This window comes from Biomphalaria glabrata, chromosome 4 (assembly GCF_947242115.1).
Source record: "Biomphalaria glabrata chromosome 4, xgBioGlab47.1, whole genome shotgun sequence".
NCBI lineage: Eukaryota > Metazoa > Mollusca > Gastropoda > Planorbidae > Biomphalaria > Biomphalaria glabrata.
In genome coordinates this window covers 30,358,303-30,385,121 of record NC_074714.1, presented here as the reverse complement: position 1 = coordinate 30,385,121, position 26,819 = coordinate 30,358,303, and the positions used below count along the sequence as shown (strand labels likewise).

The following is a 26,819-nucleotide window of genomic DNA, read 5'->3' as shown; positions in this document are numbered from 1 at the left end:
GATTAGATAGATGAACACTAGATTAGATAGGTGAACACTAGATTAGATAGGTGAACACTAGATTAGATAGGTGAACAATAGATTAGATAGGTAAACAATAGATTAGATAGGTGAACACTAGATTAGATAGTCGAACAATAGATTAGGTAAGTGAACAATAGATTAGATAGGTGAACACTAGATTAAATAGGTGAACAATAGATTAGGTAAGTGAACAATAGATTAGATAGGTGAACACTAGATTAGATAGGTGAACAATAGATTAGGTAAGTGAACAATAGATTAGATAGGTGAACACTAGATTAGATAGGTGAACAATAGATCAGATAGGTGAACACTAGATTAGATAGGTGAACAATAGATTAGGTAAGTGAACATTACTAAAGACTCAGCCAATCAAACGTCGTCTATAAATTGAGAAATGTACTGAAGGCACACACTTTGTGTGAGTGTAAATAGAATGTATAATTTATTTCCATCTCAAGATTCTATTGATGTCTATATTAGGTAGTTAGAGAATCATGAATACGTGCATGTCATGTACAACTGGAAACAATGTACTAATCATTGCAACATGTACAACAGTCAACCAAGGTTCATTGATTGACCCTAACCCTAACCCTAACCCTAGTCGAAGAAAGGCAACATTTAATTCAAGTCAAATATCAATTCATTTCAATCATATTCTGGAATTTTCGAAAGAAAAAAATATTTGAAAGCTCAGACAATGTTCCATCATTTTCATTGAATCAAAGCCACGAATTCTTCGAAGCTAATTACACCGTCGCCATTTTTATCTGCTGCAGCAATGACGGCCTTGACATCATCGTCATAGCCATTCTTAGTGAGGAATTCTTGAAGTTCTTTGATATTAATAGAGCCAGAGTTATCTTTGTCTATCTCTTTGAAGGCAGCTCTCAGATCAAATTCCCTGAAACAAAAAACACGAGTGTAAATGACATGGGCGTAACCAGGATTTCTTTTCGGGGGGGGGGGGGTTTGGGGGGGTGTATTTTTTTCTCCCCCCCCCCGACCCTCACCCCCCGGCGAAATTTTGTTTTCATATATATTTATGTGTGTGTGTGTACATAATCTTTATTACATTCTGACCCTTCATTCTTTCGGAAGACGTTTAATGTGCCCTAGAATAGGTTCTTCCTGTAGTTAGTGGGAAAATTGTAGATTCCCCGCCATTACTAGCAATGGGGTCTGGGAGAGCGCTAGGAGCTCCCCCAGCGCGGGGCGAAGCCCCGCCGCCAAGCACTATTTCTGATATTGAAAGCCAACAAAATGTATATTCTGAGAAATCTACACTGCATTTTCCTGCTATTAAAAAGTTTTATTTTAAAAACCTAATGTGCTATTCTTACTGACTTAGACCCTCCCACGCCGTTAGGAGCATTTGACGTCAAGCTGTTTCCATAAAAATCTGTCACTGGGAATGTATGAAGCCTCTTCCCACCTGCCATGAGGATCTCCATGAATGAGTGGCGTCAAGTTGTACTAGGATATCATTGCAACTCTTCTTATGCGTAATTCATTTTGTCGGAGAACATGTCCCGCAAACCTCATGCGTCGCTCTCTCACAATCTTACTAAGGGGTCGACTACCAGTTCGGCATAGGATTTCCTTGATTTAGACCCGATCTCTATAACTGATTCCTAAAATCTGTCTGAGCCATCTTTGTTGAGCCACATTTAGTGTTTTTCAATTTCGGCAGATGACTATTCACTGCAGTTTATTAATGGAGCCCTGCCACTGGTAAAAATGTGTAACCTCTCTTGAATACGCTCTTGGAATTAAGTGACTGTAGTTTGCTTTATATTTTATATCGAAAAGAGAAGTTTTATCGTCAAAATAATCTGTTTGGGGTTTTCCACCTCAAAATGCTCTGTAGGGGGATCTTAAACTCAAAACCATCTAGAGGGGTTTTAACCTTTAAAAAAAAAAGCCATCTGTAGAAGAGGGGTTTAAACTCAAAACCCCCGATTGGATTGGATTGTGTAATTTGCTTTTTTTTATATTGAAGAGGTATTTTTAACATCAAACCCCTCTGAATGGGGGTTTAAACTCAAAACCCCTTTTGGCAACGCTCATAGCATTTTGAGTGCGGAATTTGCTTTTTTCTTACACAGAAGATGTATTTTTTAGCTTCAAACCCCCTGGCGGGGGTTTAAACTCAAAACCCCTTTGGCTACGCTCATAGATTTAAGAGTGAGTAATTTGCTTTTATTTATATTGAAGGGGTACTTTTTAGCTTCAAACTCCAATGGAGGGTAGTTTAAACTCAAAATCCCTTTGACTACACTCATAACATTTTGAGTGTATAACTTGCTTTGTTTTTATTATTAAAGAGGTATTTTTTTTACCTTCAAACCCTGCTGAAGTGGGATTTAAACTCAAAACTGAGAATTTAGCTACGCTCATAACATTTTGAGTGCGTAATTAGTTTTTTTTTATCTTGAAGAGGGGGTTTATCGTAAATTTTAGAGGGGGTTTTAAAATCAAAATCTTAACCGTGCTCTTGGAATTAGGGGATTTTCGTTTGCATTTTTTTTGTTTTATTTTATAGAAGAGGGGGAGTTAACTGCAAAACCCCAGGTAGGGGGTTTAAAACTCAAAACCCCTGGTAGGGGTTTTTAAACTCAAAACCCCTGGTAGGGGTTTTTAAACTCGAACCCCTCTGGTAGGGGTTTTAAACTCGGACCCCCCTGGAAGGGGTTTTTAAAACTCGAACCCCCCTGGTAGGGGGTTTTAAACTCAAAACCCCTTTGGTTGTGCTGGGGCAAGTGATGGTTTAGTATTAAAATCTCACCTAAAATAAACAAAATCAAAGCAAAAAATCAGTCACTAAATTCCAATTCCCCCCCCCCCCTGGCTACGCCCATCTAAATGATAAGGTCAGGGTGCAACATGGTTACTCTAGCGGCCTATAGGATACACAAGTTGTGAGTAGAAACTAGCGGCCTATAGGATACACAAGTTGTGAGCAGAAACTAGCGGCCTATAGGATACACAAGTTGTGAGCAGAAACTAGCGGCCTATAGGATACACAAGTTGTGAGCAGAAACTAGCGGCCTATAGGATACACAAGTTGTGAGCAGAAACCAGCGGCCTATAGGATACACAAGTTGTGAACAGAAACTAGCGGCCTATAGGATACACAAGTTGTGATCAGCATCAGTTCTATACTAAGTCTTTCGTGTGACTCTAAACATATACATTAAACTCCAGAAATAAATATCATACCAACTAGCGGCCTATAGGATACACAAGTTGTGAACAGAAACTAGCGGCCTATAGGATACACAAGTTGTGAGCAGAAACTAAGCGGCCTATAGGTAACAAGTTGTGAGCAGAAACTAGCGGCCTATAGGATACACAAGTTGTGAACAGCATCAGTTCTATACTAAGTCTTTCGTGTGACTCTAAACATATACATTAAACTCCAGAAATAAAAATCATACCAACTTTTATATATATATATATATATATATATATATATATATATATATATATATATATATATATATATATATATATATATATATATGCTACCGTTAATGTGCGAAATACGTTAATCTGCACATTGACTTGCTCCGTTAATGTGCGGCATTCGCATTTTACCTGATAACGTGCACATTAGCGGCTTCTGTACCGTTAATTGAGATAGAGGTTAGTTTAGGGTTAAGCTCAGAGTTTATGGCTATGGTTAGGGATTAGGATTAGTGTTAGGGGTATGGACAGGGTAAGGGTTTAAGTGTAGGTGTAGGTTACGGGATAAGGATTAGTATTAGGGTTAGAGTTATGTGTTAATGTACAATCTATCTTGGTAATTTGCACATTATCTAGCTAATGTGAACAAATGAAACAAAGTTCAGCACACTAACGAATTTCCCTAGTTAATCTGCAAATTAAAGGGTTTTCGCTCTTTAGAGGTAACCTATTCTTATATATATAGACCACACACAAATAATGGTGCATTTTTCCTTTTTATGGTGCCGCAATAGAGGAAACCCTATTCTGAAACGTGTGTATTTAGTTTAATTAAAAAGTAAATAGTTTGATTTGGTGAATGGACCGGTGGCTGTTTCAACGGGGGAATGGACCGTTGGCTGATTCTAACGGGGGAATGGACCGGTGGCTGTTTCTAACGGGGGAATGAACCGTTGGCTGTTTCTAACAGGGGAATGAACCGTTGGCTGTTTCAAACGGGGGAATGAACCGGTGGCTGTTTTTAACAGGGGAATGAACCGTTGGCTGTTTCAAACGGGGGAATGAACCGGTGGCTGTTTTTAACGGGGGAATGAACCGTTGGCTGTTTCAAACGGGGGAATGAACCGTTGGCTGTTTCTAACGGGGGAATGAACCGTTGGCTGTTTCAAACGGGGGAATGAACCGGTGGCTGTTTTTAACAGGGGAATGAACCGGTGGCTGTTTCTAACGGGGGAATGAACCGTTGGCTGTTTCAAACGGGGGAATGAACCGGTGGCTGTTTTTAACAGGGGAATGATTGATTTGATTTGTTGATTTGAGGCACATCGGCACAATTTAGGCCATGTCATGCCTGCAGTCCCTTAAGGACTACTCTCTCTCTAAACAACAAGGGCCAGATTCTATACAGTCATATAATTAAAATCAAGGTCTATTCACAGTTAAAATAGTAAAGGTAGTAAAAATTTAAATATTTGGTAAAAATCTAATGTAAATAGTGCATGTTCACAAATTCAGAAATCAGATCTTCGTAGATAGCCCCACTTCCCGGATAAAGCCCAGTACCTTCCCAGGGTCGACATTATTAAATAGTGTTTTTAGATTAGTGGCTCTAAAATATTTCGCCCTGACATCCTGGTATCTGGGGCAATCAACGAGGATATGTTCCACGGTGAGGCGAGAGTCACAGTACTCGCAAAGTGGGGGCTCCTCTCTCTTCAGTACAAAAGAGTGCGTGATGTAGGTGTGGCCAATCCTAAGTCTGGACATGGTTGTGCTACCACGCCTTGTCAGACCCTTAGATGTGGGCCGCCACCTGACATCCGCCACAATCTGCCTGAGTTTACTGTGAGTCTCAGCCTCCCATCGGTTCTGCCACTCTCGATAGGTGGCAGAGGCAATACTTTGTCTCAGGTCCGAGTAGGGAATTTGGGTTCCTGACACCGCATGATTTAGGTCTCTCTTTGCTTCTCTGTCTGCGGCTTCGTTTCCCTCAATGCCAACATGGGAGGGGACCCAGATGAAGGTGACATCCCTACGGTCGGCTGTTATTTGGTCCAACAGCTTCAGGCTCTTATGTACCAATGGGATGTCAGTCTTCATCCGCCCCAAAGCTTGCAATGCAGATTTGGAGTCGGAGCAGATTATAAATTTACTCCTTTCTGATGCTTTTACGGCCATAAGTGCAAGCAATATTGCGTGCAATTCGGCCGTAAAGATGGAGCAGCCATCGGGGAGTCTACGGGAGATTGTTTTGTTCCGAAAGGAGCAGGCACACGCGACCTTTCCCTCCATTTTGGATCCGTCTGTGTAGATGGTGCCACAATCTCCGTAGCTCTCCTGCAGTTCCCTAAAGTGGACTTGTAGTATGCTTGGGTCTGTATTTTCTTTTTTGAAATTAAGGAGGGATAAATTTAATTTGGGTTTATTCATTAGCCAAGGAGGATTCTGAGGGGTTTCTATTTTAGAGATTTGGTCAATGGGTGGGGTTAAATTTTGGATGGGTTCTCTCATTCGAAGGCCCAACGGCTGTATGACGTTAGGCCTTCGATTGTATAATTCCACCTCTGTGGGGTTAAATATGGAGTCAAAAGCAGGGTTCGTGGGGTTGGATTTTAGCTTGACTATATACTGCATTGCAAGCTTTTTCATTCTTATATCCATGGGGAGTTCTCCAGCCTCCACATGGAGACTTGGGATAGGTGATGTACGAAACGCGCCGAGACAGAGACGCAGGGCAGCATTTTGTATTGGTTCCAGTATTTTTAGGTACGACTTCCTTGCTGCTCCATATATTATGGATCCGTAGTCTAGCTTGGATCGAATTAGACTCCGATAGAGCAGCAGCAAGGTATCTCTGTCAGCTCCCCAGTCCGTATGGCTGAGTACTCTTAGTATGTTTAATGACTTTTGGCATTTCTTCTTAAGTTCCTTAATGTGGGGGAGAAAATTAAATTTGGAATCTAAGGTGAGGCCTAAAAATTTTGTAGTTTTCACGACAGGGATCTTCTTTTTGTGTATAAATAGTTCAGGGTCTGGGTGGAATCCCCTTAGATTACAAAAATGCATACTAACTGTTTTGGAGTCTGAGAATTTGAAACTATTATAGTTTGCCCAACCCTGAATTTTGTTTAAACATAGCTGTAATTTCCTTTCTAAGGTGTTCATGTTTTTCCCATAAGTAAGAATGACAAAGTCATCAACATACAAAGAGCACTCTATGCCAGGGGACAGCGCATTTATGATGCTATTTATTTTAATGTTGAATAGGGTGACTGACAGAATGCTGCCCTGGGGTACACCCATTTCCTGGTCATGAGTGTCAGAAGCGGAGTTGCCCACTCGAACCTGAAATTTTCGATCTTTCAGGAATTCCTCCACAAAACGGGGGAGGTGTCCCTTAAGTCCCATAAGCGCCAGGTCACGTAGAATGCCATGTTTCCAGGTTGTGTCATAGGCCTTTTCTATATCGAAGAATACAGCTACTAGATGTTCTCTTCTGAGTAATGCATTTCTAATATAAGCTTCCAGCCTTACCAGGTGGTCAGTTGTTGTCCGCCCCTGCCGGAATCCGCACTGGTAGTTTGAGATCACTTTATTCCTTTCCAGGTACCAGACCAGCCTACTGTTAATCATTCTTTCCATGGTTTTGCAGATGCAGCTTGTTAGTGCTATTGGTCGATAGTTAGCTGGGTCAGAGCCGTCTCTTCCCGGTTTAGGTATCGGTATAACTGTGGCTTTCCTCCAGCTGTTTGGGAAAGCGCCTGTTTGCCACACACAGTTATAGACCCCTAGCAGGACTGCCAATGAGGGTTCGGGAAGGTGCTTGAGGAACTGGTAATGGATTTCGTCTTCTCCAGGCGCTGTGTCATGTGACTTGTCCAGCGATTCCCTCAGTTCCTCAAGCGAGAACGGTTTGTTGTAGTCTTCATTGTTCTCTGACCTGAAATCAATGGGGTGTCTTTCCTCCCTGGTTTTGACTTTTTGGAACTCTGGCGTGTAGTGTGCAGTGGATGATTTTTCTGCTATTGAGGATGCAAGGCAGTCAGCTATTTCTCTGGGGGACGTGACAGTTCGTCCTTGGTTTTTCAAATGCCCTATTGCATTTGATTCTTTCCCTTTGATTCGCCTTACTGCCTTCCAAACCGCTCTAGCAGAAGTTTTGGCATCCAGACTGCCGACAAAACTTCTCCAGGAATTCCTTTTGGCTGACCGTATGGTTTGTCTAGCTTTTGCTCTAGCTATCCTGAATAGCTTTAGGTTTTCCTGGGAAGGATTCTTTATAAATGCAGCCAGTCGTTTTTTCCTATCACCAATAGCACTTTTGCAAGCTGTATCAAACCATGGTTTGCTAGGCCGTTTTGGATTTGCAGAGGTTAGGGGTACAACTTTCCTGGCTATACTTAGTAGCTTGCTAGCAAAGGTATCAGCTGGGTTCTGTTCATGGAGGATATTTTCTGTGATATCCTCGGAGCATCTTTTTTGGAATTGTTCCCAATCGGCCTTATTCAGTTTCCACCGCTGAGGTCGTCCCAATGAAGGGAGATTGTTAGTAATGATGATTGGGAAGTGATCACTTCCCCGTAGATCATTGCTAACTGACCATTTAAAATCGTCCAGAAGTCCGGGGACGCATACGGTGAGGTCAATGCATGTGAATGATCCAGTTCCTGGGTGCAAGTAGGTCGGTGATGCATCATTAAGTATGCATAAATCATGTTGGAGGAAGATATCCTCCAGCATACGACCTCTTGTGTCGGTATTGTTGGATCCCCACATGGTGTTATGGGCATTGAGAACCCCAAGGATTAAATAAGGCCGGGGGAGTTGTTTCAATAGGTCCTCCATGTCTGTTCGGTTTAATGGAGCGTCTGGTGGTAGATACAGGCTGCAGCAAGTGATAACCTTGTGAAGGGTTATCCTAGCTGCTACGGCCTGTAGTGTGGTCTGTAGTTCTACCCTCTCATGGGGGATGCTATCCTTCACAAGGATACAGACTCCACCTGATGCTCTCTCTGCATCCTCAACATTCTTGGTGTAAGCACGGTAGCTTCGGAAGCTGATGCAATCTTTCAGAAATGTTTCCTGTAAGCAGACAGCTACAGGAGTCTCAGAGTCCATCAGTAGCTGCATTTCCTCGTAATTGGCCTTGAGGCCTCTACAATTCCACTGTACAATTCTGGAATCCATGGCTTATTCTAGATGACCTACTTGGAGCTATTTGGCCTTGGGAGGCCCCTAGAGGGGTTTCCCTTTATTCCAGTGACCTTGGTATTTTTATTCTTGGGTTTGGATGGAGAGGAGGACAACCCCCTTTTGGGGGAAGTCTTTCTCTCTGGAGAGGGGAGATCCCTCTGGTTAGAGCGGAGGTTATTTCCTCCTCTCTCACCTCGGGCATCCTCTCCGCTTTGATTCCTCCCCTTAGGGAGTTGGTCAACCTCTAACTCGGTAGAGGTTGGGGTGTCTGGCTGGGTTCTCTGAGGAGAACCTGTGTCAGACATGATGTCTCCGGGTTCTCCCGAGTATTGGTTTTGACATGCTGCTCAGTCTCCATGCTCTCATCAGCGAGCACAGAGAACCTGTTCTTTAGCATGACAACAGGGCTTTCTTGTTTCTTCACAGGTGTGTTCTTTGGCGGTGTTTTCTTCTGAGTTGGGGGAGGAGGAGGGGGTGGTGGGGTCAATGTGTCCGTCTGTGTGGCTATGGATCTTCCTTTCTTAGCAACAGCCTGGGCGTAGGTCTTTGTCAAGCCGAATTAGCCCTTGGGTAGGGCCAGTACAGCCGATTTCGCCTGGCTAAAGGTACATCCGTTTCTTGCCTTGTACTCCTGCACGGCAACCTCCTGTTTCCACACAGGGCAGTCCTTGGAGTAGGCTGAGTGGCCAGCTTGACAGTTTGGGCATTTGAACTGGGCTGTGCAGCCCTTGTCCTCATGACCCTCTCCAGCACATCTGGCACACACAGTGTTCCTCTTGCAGACTGCCGCGCCGTGTCCATAACCCTGGCACTTGAAGCACCTCATGGGGTTAGGTATGTAGGGCCTCACTGGAACTCGTAGGTATCCTGCCTTCACATACTCTGACATAGGTCTGGGGCAAGTAGTTTTGTGTGTGTTTTTTTGTCCATATATATTTTGGTTAATTCGGCACCTGTGCTCCCCACCCGCCATCGAGTCCAACAAGGGGACGGGCCATTCGGATGTGCAGAATGAGCCCGCCAGCTATACTCAGTCAGCTGCTACATCGGACATGTGTCCGATACAGCAGCTCCCTGATTGACCCTCCAGCCACCGCCCTCCAGCATAGGTCGACGACCTATGCTGGTAGCTCGGCATGACCAGCCGGTTGACCCAGAGCGGGCCATCTGGGTCTCAGGTCTAGGGGAACTTGGAGCCAAAGTATTGTGTTGTTGTGGTTTATCCTCAGATAGCCACCACTCAAACACCAGGATCTCTTTATCCCCCTTACCCGTCGCAGTCCACGGCAAACGGACTGGTCTAGGACGTAGTGAGAATTTAAAGTTAAGGAGACAGTGTGATGATCAATGAAGTCAGACTTAGGAAAAGTGGAGGCAGACACAATGATAGAAAAGAAGTAGGGCACTTTTGAGCTCCAAAAGTGCTAAGGAAAGAGGAGCGCAGTTTAACGTCATGTCTCGGGACGAAATCTTAACAAATGCGATTTCTGTAGAGCAGAAGTACAATATTTAGGCTACATTGTGGGTAACGGGAAAGTTAAACCTATTCAGGCTAAAGTGGAAGCCATTCAAGAGTACCCTGTACCTAAATCTTTAAAGGAGGTCAGAAGGTTTTTAGGTATGACAGGATACTATCGTAAGCTTTGTTGTAATTATTCAGTTATAGCTGTCCCATTAACTGACCTCCTAAAAGGGAAAAAGAAATTTCAGTGGAACACTTCTGCTCAAAGAGCTTTTGAAGAGCTGAAATGTGTTCTCAGTACAGCCCCAGTTTTAAAAGCAATTAACCATTCTAAACCTCTCATTTTGCATGTTGATGCATGTGACTCTGGGGTGGGTGCGGTCTTGACCCAATCCGATGAAACTGGTAATGAACACCCAATATCATTCTTTTCCCAAAAATTTAAGTCGCATCAGATGCACTATAGCGTGGTAGAAAATAGAAGCACTGGGTCTTGTTTTAACAGTTCTTCATTTCAGCTACTATGTAAATAGTAATTTGTATCCTGTAACAGTATACACAGATCATAACCCCCTAACTTTCATTAACCAAATGAGGGGGAAGAATCGAAGAATATTGAGATGGAGTTTGACTCTCCAACCGTTTGATCTAAATATTGTACATGTAAAAGGGAAAGAGAATGTAGTTGCTGACGCTCTGTCAAGAGTGTAGATAACATAATACAGTAGAAGACAATCAGTCTACTGAGACTTTTGTATTGTAAATAATGTTACTCAGACTTTTTCCTCTCATTTGGATAAGAAGTGTTGTATAGACAAAGGATGATAATATTAAGCTGATGTAAATTTTGTTTTTGAAAAACTGTATCCTTTGTAAACAAGTTGAATGCCTTGTGCATCATATAATTTCCCCACAAGAGCATTTTTAAGGGGGGAGGTGTGACAAGAGGGACAATAAGGGTGGCTACCTTATTTTTTTTTATTAGAGTTAGTCCCCTTTATTACTTGATTTAAGTCCCTGTTAACTGTGTACAATTGCCACTTCCTCTTCAGTCTTTGAGCTGACCACTGTCCATTATTGTGAACTAAATTTCCATAATGTTTATATGATAGTTTTTATGTTCTGCTCTGACTGTGTTAATCAAGAGGAGTGTGCCACTTTATAGGAATGTATCTTCCACTAACGAGCTAAGTAGACTTTATTTATTTGTTGTTAATAAGTTGGTTGATGTGAATATTATGTCTACTTAGTCTCTTATCCTTTCCTGTACATGTTTTTTTTATAAAGACCAGATTTGGGTCGTAAAGTATGTGAAAGACCAACATTTTTATCTTGAGAAGAGACAGTTGTGTGTCTCATGGACTATTTTGATTCATGTATTATACTATTGTAATTCATTGTTTGTCTTGAGAAGAGACAGTTGTGTGTCTCATGGACTATTTTGATTCCTGTATTATATTATTGTAATTCATTGTTTGTTTTGAGCTGAGACACTATTGTGCCTCTGTGATGGCAGTTCTATAATGGTGTTGAACTGAACCGGCCCTACTATTTTGATTTTTTCTTCATTATTTGACTTGCCTTTGTTGGCCCTTATGCCCATTTTCTTTTAATGATCTTTTTATTATGTTCCTTAATAAACTCTTTATTAGTTGTAATGAAATCTCAAAGTTATTACTTGTATGTCTTAGTAAGTTATATATCTAGAGGTTATAATTAATAGCCTAGATAATATAATTTGGGACCACGAAGTACCACTGGACTAGCTTGCCAGTACAGCAGAGGTCACTGGTCTTATGACCTATCTTAATTCTAGGTCACACTGACTGTGAACCTAGATCTTAATTAACATGGTGGCAGCGGTATATTAATGATTAGAGGTAATCATTAATCAGTATATAAAGGTTTATTGTTTGCAATAATAAATAGGCAACGATTCAAGGCTACGCCGTGCAATGGCAGCTAGAAATTTCCTTCCTGTACCCGAGCCGCTCGAGGTAGAAGGAAACATGGCCGCTAATTGGCAAAAGTTTCACCGGAGCTGGCGAAACTATGAGTTAGCCACTAAATTGTCGGAAGAATCAGAGGAGGTCAGAATGGCCACCTTTCTAACAATTATAGGAACAAAAGCGATGGACATATATGAAGGTCTTGAAATTGAAAAGGGAAAAGAAAGAAAGATGGAAGAAATAGTGAACAAATTTGAACGTTTTTGCATTGGAAAAACGAATGAAACTTATGAGCGCTATGTTTTCAATACTCGTGAACAGCAAGACGGCGAGGACATTGAAAAGTACATAACAAATCTGAGAAGACTAGCAAAAACGTGTAGTTTTGAACGCCTGGAAGAAAGCTTGATTGTGGAAAGAGTAGTTCTTGGTATTAGACATGAATGCCTCAAAATGAAATTGCTCCAAGATCGTAGTGTCATGTTGGAAAGGTGCAGAGATATTTGCAGAGCATACGAGACCGCCAACAAACAGTTGAGACAAATACAAGCAGACCCTCCAATCATTGATAAAGTATCAACACCCTCAAGAACAAACATTCAGAAAGGTAAATGCAGGTATTGTGGAAGGATTCACGAATACATTAAAGAAAAGTGCCCTGCATGGGGTAAAATGTGCCTAGCGTGCAAGGGGAGACATCATTTGCGATGTGATGTGCAAAAAGAAAATTCAGCAGGTGTCAATGATATGTCTAACGATGAAAGACAGCTGCAGTCGGACACAAGAGATGATGTCATGATGGTAAAAAATGAATGGGTGATGTCTTTGGAGAACCACAAAACGAAAAGGATGACAGCAGTTATGACAGTGAATGGTCACCGTGTAAGGTTTCAAATGGATAGTGGAGCTGATGTAAATACCATCCTGGAAAAATACGTAAATAAGGATCAGATAGAAAAGGCAACGCAAAGATTACTAATGTGGAATAAGACTGAAATGAGACTCATAGGGAAAGCCACTCTAACGACGAGAAATGAGAAAACTAACGAAACATTTGAGGTGGAATATATAGTTGTACCAAATACTCTAGCATGCCTTCTAGGTCATGAAGCTTTAACAAGAATGAAGTTAATCAAAGTCAATAAAGATAGGTTCATAGCATCAGTAGTGAATAACCAAGAAGAAGACTGTAGTCCAAAGTTTACTGGTGATTTGGGTGACTTAGGAGAAGTGTCTTTAAAGATTGATAGCAGCATTAAGCCCAAGGTTCTGCCGTGTAGAAAGATCCCTATTGCTTTACAAGAAAGAGTTAAGGATGAGTTAAAGACCCTAGTGCAGAGAGGAATCATAGAACCAGTGTTAGAGCCTACAGAGTGAGAGAGTCAGATGGCAATTGTGGAAAAAGCTAATGGAAAAATTAGGATTTGCATAGATCCACAAGCCCTGAATAAAGTTTTACTAAGGGAATTCTATAATCTTGCTACTTTAGATGACATATTGGCATATATTGAACGATGCCAAAATATTCAGCAAATTGGATGTGCAAGAAGCTTTCTGGCAAGTCAGACTAGACACAGCGTCATCTAATTTGACAGCAATGATAACCCCTTTTGGTAGATACAAATGGAAACGATTACCTTTTGGTCTGAAAGTGAGTTCAGAAATTTTTCAGAGAAGATTAAATCTAGCACTAGAAGGACTGAAAGGCTGTTTCAATTACGTTGATGATATTATAGTGGTAGGAAGAGGAAGAACGAAAGAAGAAGCACTCAGAGATCATGATATTAACCTAAGAGAGCTGATGAAGAGATGTCAAGAAAAGAAGATTAAACTGAACCACGAAAAGTCTGTTTTTAGAACAGCTGATTAATTTTTTGGGTCATATGATTACAGAAGCAGGAATAAAACCAGACCCGAACAAAGTATCTGCGATTTTGAGTTTGAATGCTACAAAAGATATTTCATCAGTCCGAAGATTCTGTGGCATGGTTCAATATCTTGCAAGATTTGTTCCAGATTTGTCGACAGATTTACAGCCCATAACAGAGTTGATCAGAAAGAACAATGCACACGAGCTTTCAAGATAAAACAGAAAATATCGACTCATGGCACATTGATTTATTTTGACCCTAACAAAGAGCTTACATTACAAGCAGATAGTAGCCAAAATGGGTTGGGAGCTGCTTTAATACAAGATGGCAGTCCAATAGCATATGCTTCTAGATCATTAACTGATACGCAGAAAAGATGGGCACAGATTGAAAAAGAATTGTTAGCAGTGGTTGTTGGTTTGGAACGTTTTGACCAGTATACGTATGGCAGTACAGTTATAGTTCAGAATGACCATAAACCACTGGAAAACATCCTTCAAAAACCACTCAGTTCTGCTCCGAGAAGGCTACAAAGTCTAATGATACGCCTTTATCGTTACGATATCCAGTTTCAATATGTCAAAGGCGAACATTTGTTCATAGCTGATACTTTGAGTAGAGACCCATCAGAGGAAAAGAGTGATATCCCTGATGTGTGTGTCAATACAGTCGGACTGGCAATACCAGATGCAGTGCTGGAGAAAGTCAGAATCGAGACAGAGAAAGATAGAACAATGCAAACACTTATTCAGTATATCCTAAATGGATGGCCAGACAAACATAATAGTTTACATGAACTCAAACAATATTTTTCACTAAGAGACATGTTAACATACGAAGACAGATTCTTGTTGAAAGGAGAACAAATAATCATACCGATATCACTTCGCAAGGAAATAGAAGAAAAACTCCATGCAGCACATTTGGGAGTAGACTCAATGAAAAGAAGAGCAAAAGAAACAGTTTTCTGGCCTGGATTATCAGCTCGAATAAAGGAAATAGCCAACTCATGTTACATTTGTCAGAAAAATAAACCAGCAAATCAGAGAGAAGAATTAATACAGCACGAAATAGGTTCTAATCCGTGGGACAAGATTGGAATTGATTTATTCCAAATGTGTGAACAACAATATCTAGCTATAGTGGACTATTATTCAAATTTCATAGAGGTAGAAAACATGCAGTTGACAAAAACACGCGCAATTATAAAGAAACTGAAAGTTTTATTTGCAAGATATGGGGTGCCCAAAGTCTGTATTTCTGATAGCGGACCTCAGTTCACATCGGAATATTTTTCCAAATTTATGATGGAATGGGGAGTGACTCATTTGAAATCTTCTCCAGGACACCATCAATCCAATGGAAAGGCTGAGTCAGCAGTTAAAATTTTGAAGAACATAATGAAGAAATCTAGAGAATCAAAGTCAGATGCTTAGAAAGCTCTTCTGGAATTTAGAAATACTCCAAGGCAAGACACAAATCTAAGCCCAGTTCAGATGTTTTTTGGTCGGATGACTCGAACACTGATACCAAACAAAAGGAGTAACATTAAGATTTCTACATGTCAAGAGAACATTGTGAGAAGGAAAGAAAAACGTCAGATGAGTGTAAAAACATCTTATAAGAGGTCAAGAAATTTAAGTCAGCTGAGATCTGGACAGATGGTCTATTTCCAATTTCCTAATGACCCTACATGGAGACGTGGAAGAATCCAGTCTCAAGTCAATCAGAGAGCTTACATTATTCGAGGTGACAATGGTGCAGTGTACCAAAGAAACAGAGTGCATATCAACCCGAACAGAGAAACAGAAGAAGATATATTCCCCGATACTGATGACAACATACAGGACAATAGAACTCATAATTAACACATTCGCCACTCATCAACTCATCATTCCCTGCGACCAAGGGATCAGTTGGAGAAACCGACAAGATTCAATGAATATGTGTCTTAATGAACTATTGAATGTTGATTTTTAAATGTGATATGTTTCATATTCATTGAAGCGTATACATGTATGTTATGTTTAGTTTTTTATGTTGTGGTTTTGTTTTATTTTTTTCTATGATACTCCCCGAAATGTTTTATTTTTTTAATTTTTTTTTTTACAGAAAAGGGGATGTTGATATGGTGCGCAAAGGTGCACGCGTTCAACATAATAAAGTATCATTCTCTGCCATGACACTAATGGTTGTTGTTTGTATTAGTATTAGTCTATTACTACTATTAGATCTATAGTCTATATTTAATTATTTTAGTCTCTTAGTCTTAAGTAGAGTATAACTCTTAGTAGTTTTAGTCTTAGATCTAGATGCAAATTTAAAATTAGCCTATAAGTCAATAATATATTAGATCTATAATTGAAATCTATAATATATTACTTTACTTTATAGTTTATTAGACTAGAAGATCACTAGATCTATTAGTTTAGAGATTCTACTATTCTAGAATTAGAGTCTAGATATATCTATCTAGACTACTTATTATACTAAGACCTAAGATGCACAGATGATAGATCTATAATTACTATAATACTAATAATAGTCGTCACTATACTAGTCTAGATTCTAGATCTAATACTAAATTAACTAAATCTAGACTAGATCTACATCTATTTCTATTATAATTATACTAATATCTACTATCTAGATCTATCAGATCTAGATCTAGTATTATCTACTAGAGTATATAGATCTAAAAAAAATACCCATATCTAGTTATAATCATAATTATAATAATCTAAAATCTCTAGTCTAGTCGTCTAGATCTAGAGTTACTAAGATTAAGATATCTACTAGACTCTATCTACATTTTAGATCTAGTAGTAGTAGTAGTAACTAGTATTTCTTAGATTATTTTTAGATTAAATATTAATTATTTGATCTAGGTCTAGTAGCTAGATCTATTCTAATTCTAGATCCAGATTATTTCTGATCATTCGTTTGTAGAAGATATTAGATCCAGAATATTCTAGAATCTAGATCTAGAGTTAAGTTAGAGAGTCAACATGCAGTTTTATCATTATTAGCCTACTTCTAAAGGTAACTTAACTAACTTATATTAGAACTTGGACAATTACTTCTAATTCTAATTTCTTTCTATAATAGTATCATTCTAGTGATTCTATTAAGATCTACATCTATCCCATAAAGAAATTTAAATCTTTTTTCATGTGCACAAATAAATGTTTATTACATTTAGCTAAAGAGATTGGTTGTATTTATACGGTACTTTATATTTTTCATGTTTGGCTGTTTTGTCCTTAAAAAAGATCAAAATAGTTAGTAAAAGTTTAACTAAAGTTTCTTAGTTTAGTTTAACTAATTTTTTCAATTTGTGATTAACTAAAAGTTTAATTACTTTTTTTTAGATCAAACTTAGTTTTAGTTTAACTAAAAAAAATTAGTTTAGTTCCCATCACTGTTTCTAACGGGGGAATGAACCGGTGGCTGTTTCTAACGGGGGAATGAACCGGTGGCTGTTTCTAACAGGGGAATAGACAGGTGGCTGTTTCTAACGGGGGAATGAACCGGTGGCTGTTTCTAACGGGGGAATGAACCGGTGGCTGTTTCTAACGGGGGAATGAACTGGTGGCTGTTTCTAATGGGGGAATAGACCGGTGGCTGTTTCTAACGGGGGAATAGACAGGTGGCTGTTTCTAACGGGGGAATGAACCGGTGGCTGTTTCTAACGGGGGAATAGACCGGTGGCTGTTTCTAACGGGGGAATGAACCGGTGGCTGTTTCTAACGGGGGAATAGACCGGTGGCTGTTTCTAACGGGGGAATGGACCGGTGGCTGTTTCTAATGGAGGAATGAACCGTTGGCTGTTTCTAACGGGGGAATGAACCGGTACTGTTTCTAACGGGGGAATAGACAGGTGGCTGTTTCTAACGGGGGAATGAACCGGTGGCTGTTTCTAACGGGGGAATGAACCGGTGGCTGTTTCTAACGGGGGAATGAACTGGTGGCTGTTTCTAATGGGGGAATAGACCGGTGGCTGTTTCTAACGGGGGAATAGACAGGTGGCTGTTTCTAACGGGGGAATGAACCGGTGGCTGTTTCTAACGGGGGAATAGACCGGTGGCTGTTTCTAACGGGGGAATGAACCGGTGGCTGTTTCTAACGGGGGAATAGACCGGTGGCTGTTTCTAACGGGGGAATGGACCGGTGGCTGTTTCTAATGGAGGAATGAACCGTTGGCTGTTTCTAACGGGGGAATGAACCGGTACTGTTTCTAACGGGGGAATAGACAGGTGGCTGTTTCTAACGGGGGAATGAACCGGTGGCTGTTTCTAACGGGGGAATGAACCGGTGGCTGTTTCTAACGGAGGAATGAACCGGTGGCTGTTTCTAACAGGGGAATGAACCGGTGGCTGTTTCTAACGGAGGAATGAACCGGTGGCTGTTTCTAACGGGGGAATAGACCGGTGGCTGTTTTCTTTTAAAGAGATTTTGTTTTTAAATGTTCTTTCTGCATTATATTCGTGTCTTGTCAGAATTAATGTGACCCTAATCATTGACCTTTTTTTGTACTAGTAATGTCGCCTTTATTTCTTTTTTCCTAAAAAAAACTGACATGGACCATACAATGCAGAATAAAGTAACTGGAAACACAAAAGACATTAACGTGAACTTTGATCATGATTATCGCTATTGTATTTTGAAGACAAGTGCATTGTGTCCACAATCATCTGACGTATCGGATTTGGAGGTACCTACACATTTGCCCGACACACCACAAGCACAAAATGAAGCAAATCAGCGCTGAATATTTGTATAAAATAAATAATACAGGAAGTACAAGTCACGTATACAATAGTTTGAAATCAAACACATTAAGGCAGTGTTTCTCAAACTTTTCGTGGTGGCGACGCCCTATAGAACAAAATTTTCTTTCAAGCCCCCCATAGAAGTTTGTAGCCTAGAGGGGCGATGTAAAACAGGTCATTTTTTTTGGGGGGGGGGGGTGGAAAAAATGTTGCCTAAGATAAGAAAACCCAAAAGAACCACACTAGCGGAGACGTTTTGAAATGTTTTCTTCAAAAAGTTTCAACCAATATTGTTGCATACGCCTCTCGCGAAAACATTTGATACGGTCTTATTAAAAGATGAAACGACTTCTCTTACTTAAGATATTTTAATTTGTAAATATTGGTAATATTCAGACACGGATTAATAACTACAATGAAAATAAAACAATTTTTTCGCCGCCCCCCCCTACCTTTTGTTGTTAGTCGGTCGTTGGCTTGTGGCTCCAAACAGCTAGTAGCCAACAACTGAATGTAGATCTACATCTACGATAATCCGAAAATATTCTACGCTGAACTAACAGCCATTGAACATAAAAGTAAAAATGTTTTTAACATTGAGTTTTTAATTATTAGATCTACTTACAAGGCTGGGTACTCGACTAAGCAACAATATTTATATAAAGTAAGTAGATACTAAGAAGAAAAAAATGTTTTGACTGATCTGCTTTTAAGCGTCATTCGAAACAAATATTACAGACAACACGCGAAAAATTCAAGGTCAGAAAGATGTCGGCGACTATTGAAAAATCTTTAAGAATCCCTCGCGCGACTTTCCTTTTTTTTTTCTTATTAAAGTTTCCAAAATAGCTTCTTATGTAAGAATATCGTTGTTGTTTTTTAAGGATATTGGAATAATTAAAATGTATGTAAAACATACAACATTACAATATCTGAGTAATTTTTTTTTTATTCAACACATTTATTTTTTTAAAAAGATAACCCTAGTGTCTTTTTGTATCCACCTGCTTGCAATGCACACATGGCACACAATAGGTAGCGGCGGCCCTGGCTGTTTCTAACGGGGGAATGGACCGGTGGCTGTTGCTAACGCGAAAAGTGATTGAGTTGTTTCAAGTACATGGTAGGTCTAAATACAAAAAAAAAATCGTATTTTACATCTTCCCGAATTAGTGACTAGTCATTGAACTAGGTGTTTGTCTTGTATGCTTAGGTCTAAGTCAGTGCTCTAGTTACCTCTTTTGTTTTGGAGGCTGTTTGGCCAAGACAGTTTTTAGTTCTTCTAAGGAAACTTTATTGTCATTATTGGTGTCGATAAATTTGAACAATTCCTGTAGAGATACAACAGAGAAATGATGACATCATCCATTGACTTGTTCAGTTCAAATACTTTGTTCATTCATATCATTATGTTTATCAATGTCTACTAACAAGCTGACCTTGATCTGGCACTCAGGTCTGTAGTCGCCACACAAACGGAACACCTGCACCAACTCGTCCAGACTTATACTGTTACTGTTGTCTTTGTCTGCATACTTGAAAAACTGGATGACTTTCTCATCGAAGGACATGATTAGCTTTAGGGAAAATACAACAAGATTAGCTATTGGGATTCTTACAGTGTACAGCAACAGATTAGCTATTGGGATTCTTACAGTGTACAGCAACAGATTAGCTATTGGGATTCTTACAGTGTACAGCAACAGATTAGCTATTGGGATTCTTACAGTGTACAGCAACAGATTAGCTATTGGGATTCTTACAGTGTACAGCAACAGATTAGCTATTGGGATTCTTACAGTGTACAGCAACAGATTAGCTATTGGGATTCTTACAGTGTACAGTAACAAGATTAGCTATTGGGATTCTTTACAGTGTACAGTAACAAGATTAGCTATTGGGATTCTTACAGTGTACAGTAACAAGATTAGCTATTGGGATTCTTACAGTGTACAGTAACAAGATTAGCTATTGGGATTCTTACAGTGTACAGTAACAAGATTAGCTATTGGGATTCTTACAGTGTACAGCAACAGATTAGCTATTGGGATTCTTACAGTGTACAGTAACAAGATTAGCTATTGGGATTCTTTACAGTGTACAGTAACAAGATTAGCTATTGGGATTCTTACAGTGTACAGTAACAAGATTAGCTATTGGGATTCTTACAGTGTACAGTAACAAGATTAGCTATTGGGATTCTTACAGTGTACAGTAACAAGATTAGCTATTGGGATTCTTTACAGTGTACAGTAACAGATTAGCTATTGGGATTCTTTACAGTCTACAGCAACAAGATTAGCTATTGGGATTCTTTACAGTGTACAGTAACAAGATTAGCTATTGGGATTCTTTACAGTGTACAGTAACAAGATTAGCTATTGGGATTCTTTACAGTGTACAGTAACAAGATTAGCTATTGGGATTCTTTACAGTGTACAGTAACAAGATTAGCTATTGGGATTCTTTACAGTGTACAGTAACAGATTAGCTATTGGGATTCTTTACAGTGTACAGCAACAAGATTAGCTATTGGGATTCTTTACAGTGTACAGTAACAAGATTAGCTATTGGGATTCTTTACAGTGTACAGCAACAAGATTAGCTATTGGGATTCTTTACAGTGTACAGTAACAAGATTAGCTATTGGGATTCTTTACAGTGTACAGTAACAAGATTAGCTATTGGGATTCTTACAGTGTACAGTAACAAGATTAGCTATTGGGATTCTTTACAGTGTACATTAACAAGATTAGCTATTGGGATTCTTTACAGTGTACAGCAACAAGATTAGCTATTGGGATTCTTTACAGTGTACAGTAACAAGATTAGCTATTGGGATTCTTACAGTGTACAGTAACAAGATTAGCTATTGGGATTCTTTACAGTGTACAGTAACAAGATTAGCTATTGGGATTCTTACAGTGTACAGTAACAAGATTAGCTATTGGGATTCTTTACAGTGTACAGTAACAAGATTAGCTATTGGAATTCTTTACAGTGTACAGTAACAAGATTAGCTATTGGGATTCTTACAGTGTACAGTAACAAGATTAGCTATTGGGATTCTTACAGTGTACAGTAACAAAATTAGCTATTGGGATTCTTACAGAGTACAGTAACAAGATTAGCTATTGGGATTCTTTACAGTGTACAGTAACAAGATTAGCTATTGGGATTCTTACAGTGTACAGTAACAAGATTAGCTATTGGGATTCTTACAGTGTACAGTAACAAGATTAGCTATTGGGATTCTTTACAGTGTACAGTAACAAGATTAGCTATTGGGATTCTTTACAGTGTACATTAACAAGATTAGCTATTGGGATTCTTTACAGTGTACAGTAACAAGATTAGCTATTGGGATTTTTAAAGTGTACAGCAACAAGATTAGCTATTGGGATTCTTTACAGTGTACAGTAGGTATGATGATATAACAAACGCAGCTCGCCGCTAACCATTGCCGCCCTTCTGCTTGGCTGCTCCCCAGAAGTAAAGCATAAAGCGAATTGAGCCCTAAAACTGCCCGTAATAGCACCTACCTCCTGCATCAATACAATCTGTAGTTTAAAAGGGAAATTCTTGTCTCTACTGCTACATCGTCACCCACACAAGTTTAGAATTTATCCCCAACACAATATCAAGAGTCTTGAGAGATTTTTGTATTGAATTCTTGACACCACTGATAAAGACAGCTACAACACACATATGGCTTTACCTTATCACACGTTACAGAGCACACGCTGGTCTGGAACCACAGACTGACTGGTAACATTTGCTACATATACAACTAGGAACATTGACTAACTTGTTTTGTACAAATACATTTTGAGAAGGGAATCAGATAATAATCCTATTAAAAACCATTTTGTAGAGGGAGTATTGTGTAGTGTAGTGTAGACTATGACCTGCTAAAACATTAAGTGTCCTGCTATTGAGACGCTGTTTAATCTGTAATAAAAGCGCTAGAGGGCTTTCTAATTTAATGCACATATCTACGAAATTCAATCAAGTCAGGTTTAAATCCTTATCATAAAAATACACAGTCAGATAAAAGCAGTAGCCAATACAAAACCCACAAGAAAAATCTTACTCTGGAATAAATGTAACCTAACACAACTACACCAAGCTGCATTAAACTTTTAACAAACATTCTTATTAGAAAAAGACATTAACCAACCAGTCGATGACCTCTGGAATTTCATTAAAAGCCATCTTAAAAGCATTATAGAAAATCATATACCAACTTAATGTATATCGAACCAAATAAATAAATGCTGGTTTAATAATAGACTAAAGAAGCTTTGTAAACAGAAGGAAAACCTATATAGAAAATTTAAAGAAACTAAGGCAGAAAGAGTTTACAAAAAGTATATAAAAATTAAACACCTAACCCAAAAAGTAAGCAGACAGCTGCAGAATGAATACATAAACAATGTAATATCTAAAGATTACAACAAAAACCTATGGTCATACATTAAGTCTAAGAAAATGGAAACAACAGGCATAGCGCCATTAAAAGATGAACATAACATAACATATAATGATAATGAAACTAAAGCTAACATCCTAAACAAATACTTTGCATCAGCATTCTCAGCCCCAGGAGACAAAGACATATTACTGAATTTGAACCAAGTAGAGAACATAGAAGATATAGTAGTACAAGAAAATGGAATTCAAAAACTATTAGCCAACACCAAACCAAATAAAGCGTCTGGACCTGATGGTATTCCAGCTAGATTACTCAAAGAACTAAGCAATGAGCTAGCCCCAGTGTTCATAATACTCTTTCAGGCATCGCTAAACCAGGGCAGAGCACCAAGAGACTGGAAAGAAGATAATGTCACCCCCCTATTTAAAAAAGGAGAAAAATCTGACCCAGGAAACTACAGACCAGTATCACTTACCAGCATCACATGTAAAATCCTAGAACACATAATATGTAGCAACATCATAAACCACTTAGACAAACATAATGTCCTCACCCCATACCAACATCGCTTTAGGAAATATAGATCATGTGAAACACAACTAATAGGACTAATTGATGACTTTTCAAAAGGTTTAGATAATAGTAAACAAATAGATGCTATCTTACTAGATTTTTCCAAGGCTTTTGACAAAGTTCACCACCATAGTTTGCTTAAAAAATTAAATTAAAATATTTCGGCAGTAATGGTCCACTGCATCAGTGGATTAAAGACTTTGCTGATTGGGAGAGAACAAACTGTAATATTAAATGGCTCTAAATCAACACTGATAACAGTAAACTCAGGTGTAACTCAAGGAACTGTCTTAGGTCCACTACTATTCTTAATTTACATAAATGATTTACCAAATTGCATTACCTCAGGAACAAAAGTCAGATTATTTGCAGACGATTGCATAATATATAGAACAATAAAAACAACACAAGACACAGATATTTTACAAAGAGAATTAGATGAATTACAGAAATGGGAATCAAATTAGAGCTTGTCTTTCCACCCAGAAAAATGTCAGTTGTTAAGAGTAACAAAAAAACTAAAACAAATTAATTCCACTTATCTTATTCATGGCAAACCAGTAACACAGACTAAAAACGCAAAATACCTAGGTGTTATAATAAATGAAAAACTGTCATGGAATCCACATATTGATGAAACTATTTTAAAAAATCAAACAAAGCATTAGGATTTATTAAAAGAAATTTCTATAAATCATCCCATATGCTAGGACAAATTTGTACAAATACTTCTTCTTCCCTAGTGCTATTAGAGCATGAAATAGGTTGCCTGAGCTAGCCAAGAAAACCAGTGACTTGGCAGAATTTAAGTCATTGGTTAATATGCATGACGCGTAGGACGTAATCATCTTCTTTTTTGAAGTAACGTCTGTATTATATAAGATAAGATATAATAAATCACTCTGTCTGTCTGTTTGTCACTCTGGTACACATTTCGTTTTTCTCCCACTTCCCATTCTTGGATCAAGTTGAAACTTTATACAATTATTCATAGTCCATCACAATACATGAATATATAAAAATTTAATCAATTAATGGTAATTTATTAATTCTGTTTTATATAGAAAACAGGAGTCAAATCTTATAGTATTAAGAAATATGACCGTGTTATTCGTGATTCTTTCCTTTTGATAAGCTTTTTGTTTGTAAACAAAGTATTTTTTATAGTTGGCTTATTTTTATCCTCTTATCTCATCCATTGCAGAGGTTACTTCAAAAAGTGGACAATTACGTAACTATGCTAATTACATATAGGATATAACTAGATTTATCTAGATAGCCTACACGGAGACAATAAGACAGTTGTTTAAGTTAGCCCTGACTATAGAGCTATGATATTACGTATTCAAGATGTATTAAGTTAGGCCTGAAAAAAAAAGTGGTTTATAGGGCTGATGATGTCAAGGCCATCTGTTTCTATGGCCTACGGTTAATGAGAGTGACATGTGGCCATCAAAACGACCAACTGCTTTTTACTATTCCTCAACTAATGTCAGGTACCCATTTAAGCTGGATGGACTCAGAGGCGCCCAAAAATCCTGAAATGAAAAATCCCAGTCATGATCAGGATTCGAACCCGGCACCCCCGGTTCGGAAGCCAATCGCTTTACTGACTAAATTACGTATTCCAGATGTGTTGCTTGGTTCACAAAGTATAAAATACTAATAATTAACATTTTACTGAGTAAGATCATAAAAAAACAACACATGTACATGTCATTACGGCCTACAGCATGTCGGAATGTAAATATAAATAGATTCAAAGAGAAGGTACATGCCTTTGTCATTAGTCCCTTACCTATGTGGGTATTACTTTCCTAAATGTCTGAGCTTGGTATGTCACACAACGAGTTGTCACAACTTGAACTCGGATCTGCTCTAGTTCACTTCGGCTACTTAAAAATACTTTGTGTGTGTGTGTGTTAACGCCGCGGGGAGGAGGAGGGGAGAAGAATTTCAACTTTGGTCTCTTTTCTTTTTAATTCCTTGAGTTGCTCCAAAACCTGCTTGTCCAAGTCAGACAAGTTGTGGGTGGGTGGGTGTGTGTGTCGTGTGCAGTGACTAGTAAGAAAGTTTGTGTTTGTGCTGTGTTTGTAGTCGATCGTTTGTAGACAACTTTACATGTCAGTCTAAGTCTGAATGATGTGTATACGTGTCTCTGATGAGTTGACAAGATTTTTTTTCTTCTTTTCAAGGACGATGTATTAATCAAGTTTTTGAACAATGCCTCATGCAAATCTGTGCGACTCTATAGTTTGTAACGTATTAGCAAAGATTGGGGGGGGGGAAGTCATAGTTCTTATTTCTACGTTGTTGTCAAGGCGTCTTGTTTTTGTCGGCTCCTATTTCGTTCCGTCTTTTTAAAGATCTATCAAGTCATCGTCATTAACTAAAAACTTCGCCCTATTTCCGAAACAATTAACTAATTCCTAATCGTGCCATAACAACTCCTCCCCCTACCGCTAAAAAAAAATGCGTCTATTTTGTTTACCTCTCGTCTTAGTCTTACATTGTGCAAGGGCCGAAATATATGAGGAACATAAAAACCAACTCAAATTAAGTCTTGATTCTGGCTTCAACTTCTCCTCCCGAGTCCAAAATCAAGTTCATCTGCACACATACTTCACTCATGTGTCACTAGGTGGTACTGTCCAATGCGGTTTCCCGCAGGTGACCCGCAGACACAGTCCGTTCGTCCTGGTGCGTCCAGCTGTACCTCGTCGATTTCTGTTTTCCCTCACACATCAGGACAGACATTTGACCTAGCCTAATAAATTAACATTTATCATCCATCTTTCTCCCAGGCATGACGCGTAGGACGTAATCATCTTCTTTTTTGAAGTAATGTCTGTATTATATAAGATAAGATAAGATAAGATATGCAACATACGTTTTTTCAGGTATCAACAAGTGAATTAAATTTTCTTCCTCCACTTACTCGTTCCAACGCGACCTAACTCTTTTCTGATGTATGATCATGATCACATTAAAATAGGAGAAATTATAAAACTTACTCTTTCCTTGGTGTAGATACATCGTCGCCTTATTAATGCCCTTTCTAGTCATATACAAAATAATACAATAAATACATAGATAATTAATTAACCAAACTGAGCCAATCGAACACCAACCAAATTACAAACTTAACTCTATTCCCAATTTCATGTTACATAATACTATCTCAAGGTAACAACATGGCCGCCACTATATCGATAGTTACGCTAATTGCCTTTATTTCTAATTTAAAGTTCTGAATTTGAAGTAATATCAAAAAACCACATCCATATTCTTCCATTTTTCATGCTCTTCTGTTGATGAAGTGAAGTGGTTTATGATAGGTGATCAAAA

The 26,819-nt window shown here is 38.9% G+C and overlaps 1 protein-coding gene across 4 annotated transcripts; it reads right to left on the bottom strand.

The window, feature by feature from the left end:
• Nucleotides 1-440: 440 nt before the first annotated feature.
• Nucleotides 441-25,431, bottom strand: LOC106075123 (calmodulin-like). Of its 4 annotated transcripts, none has more exons than XM_056026455.1 (4): nt 25,270-25,431; nt 19,903-20,040; nt 19,700-19,794; nt 441-931 (listed from the first exon to the last, which is right to left on the bottom strand). In XM_056026455.1, the coding sequence occupies exons 2-4, from the start codon at nt 20,032-20,034 to the stop codon at nt 742-744; spliced, it is 417 nt and encodes a 138-aa protein (XP_055882430.1). In that variant the 5' UTR covers nt 20,035-20,040; nt 25,270-25,431; the 3' UTR covers nt 441-741. The 4 variants fall into 4 exon arrangements, with proteins under 4 accessions (XP_055882430.1, XP_055882429.1, XP_055882427.1 ...); XM_056026454.1 differs by having other exon boundaries at nt 25,250-25,371; XM_056026452.1 differs by lacking the exon at nt 25,270-25,431 and adding an exon at nt 22,182-22,294.
• Nucleotides 25,432-26,819: the final 1,388 nt, after the last annotated feature.